General features: G+C 43.8%; 1 protein-coding gene across 1 annotated transcript; it reads left to right on the top strand.

The window, feature by feature from the left end:
• Positions 1-212: 212 nt before the first annotated feature.
• EMH_0048770 (uncharacterized protein) lies at positions 213-782 on the top strand (the record flags this gene model as incomplete). Its single annotated transcript, XM_013496447.1, is given in 2 exon segments — positions 213-728; positions 732-782. Coding segments are annotated over 2 exon segments (567 nt in total).
• Positions 783-1968: the final 1186 nt, after the last annotated feature.

Raw genomic sequence — 1968 nt, 5'->3', positions numbered from 1 at the left:
ATCGCCGCGATATATATTACAGAAGAGCAAAAGAAGAAGGTTTTCGGGCTCGTTCTGCTTATAAACTTCTGCAATTAGACGATGAACTCCATTTCTTATCTCCGCCTTCTCTCGTGGATTTGAACACCAACGAGGCCACAGACTGTTCAGATTCTTCTCTCTCTGAAGGCGAAGAAGATTGCTCTTCTTATGAAGGCAACTGGCCTTCTTGTATGGCTCCTGCAGCTGAGAAAGAAGCAGAGGAAACCAGCAGCGACAGCAGCAGCCGAAACAACAACAACAAAAACAACAAAAACAACAATGATTCATATTCAAACAAAGAAGAAACAAATTCAAATTGTTTCCGCACACTTTCTGTGTGGGATTACCCACACAGAGCTGTTGATCTCTGCGCTGCACCCGGCAGCTGGACGCAAGTCCTCAGGCGTCGTTTGTGGCGAAACTATGAATTAAAGCTTCAAGAATACAACAAATACCAGCAGCAGCAGCAGCAGCAGCAGCAGCAGCAGCAGCAACAACAACAACAGCAGCAGCAGGTTGTCGGGAGTACTGCGACGGCCACTAGCCCGAGCAGCAGCAGCATAGCTCCATCATCATCCGCACCGCCACCACCACCATCATCATCATCAGCAACAGCAGCAGCAGCAGCAGCAGAATGTGCATCTGCTGCAGCATCAGTTTCATATATTTCCCCTCCTGCTCCCCCTATGATTGTGGCTGTGGATTTGNTGCATCTGCTGCAGCATCAGTTTCATATATTTCCCCTCCTGCTCCCCCTATGATTGTGGCTGTGGATTTGCAGGAGTTGGCGCCTATTCCGGGTGTATATACACTGCAAGGGGATATAACGCATGCATCTACTTGTGCAGCAATTCTTTCTTTTTTTGAGAATAAACCAGCAGACTTGGTGGTTTGTGATGGAGCCCCAGATGTTACAGGAATGAGGGATATTGATGAGTTTACACAGATGCAGCTTCTTCTTGCTGCTGTTGGTACTGCTGCTGCTGTATTGAGGCCTGGGGGTGTATTTGTTTGTAAGGTATTCAGAGGAGAACAAACACCTCTGCTGTATATGCAGCTCATGAGTTTGTTTGCTGATGTACGCTGCTGTAAGCCGGCTGCATCCAGAAGCAGCAGCATAGAGGCATTTGTAGTATGCAGGGGGTTCTCCCCTTCCCTACAGCTGCCTATTCAACCCCAAAACAACTCACATATAAACATAGAAACAGATGAAANTTCTCCCCTTCCCTACAGCTGCCTATTCAACCCCAAAACAACTCACATATAAACATAGAAACAGATGAAAAAATAAAAACAGAAACAGAAACAACCGTAGCAACAGAAACGGCAGCAACAGCAGCAGCAACTGCAGCAACACCAACAGCAGAAACAGCAGCAAAATGCAGCAGCAAGGATCTATCTTGTCTGTGGGCTGAAGAGGTGGTTGGTGTTTTGGTTCCTTTTTTAAATTGTGGAGATATAAGAGGAATGGATTCAGACCGCAACTACAACATCTCCAGGTGTACATACACCCCAATTCCACCTACACAGCCACCAACACATCCTGCATATGAGCTGGCTGTGCTGAGGAAGAGGGGTCTTCTTCCTTCTTGATTTATTTGTTTTGTTTGTTTGTTTGTTTTTAAATAATAACAACAATTAAACCCCTTTTCTGGCGCTGTAGTAAACATGCAACTGACACTCATTCAGCCCCCCATACACGGACAGAAGGGAGAGAAGGATGAGCATATTTCTTCCTTCTTTGCATGCAAATTCACATAAATTAAAACCTTTATATAAATATATATGCATATATATGCATATATATGTAATATAGATATATATATTTCATCGAAACGACGTGAGCGTTCAGGGGTTTACATAGGCATGCATGTGCTCCTATTTGTGTTTTTATGCATGTATATACATAATATATTGATATAAATCAATACTTATATATATATAACA

The sequence above is a fragment of the Eimeria mitis genome, genomic scaffold (assembly GCF_000499745.2).
Source record: "Eimeria mitis Houghton genomic scaffold, Emh_scaff2110, whole genome shotgun sequence".
In the NCBI taxonomy this organism is placed as follows: domain Eukaryota; phylum Apicomplexa; class Conoidasida; order Eucoccidiorida; family Eimeriidae; genus Eimeria; species Eimeria mitis.
The sequence above is the reverse complement of the archived record's forward strand: the minus strand, read 5'-3'. Positions and strand labels throughout refer to the sequence as shown.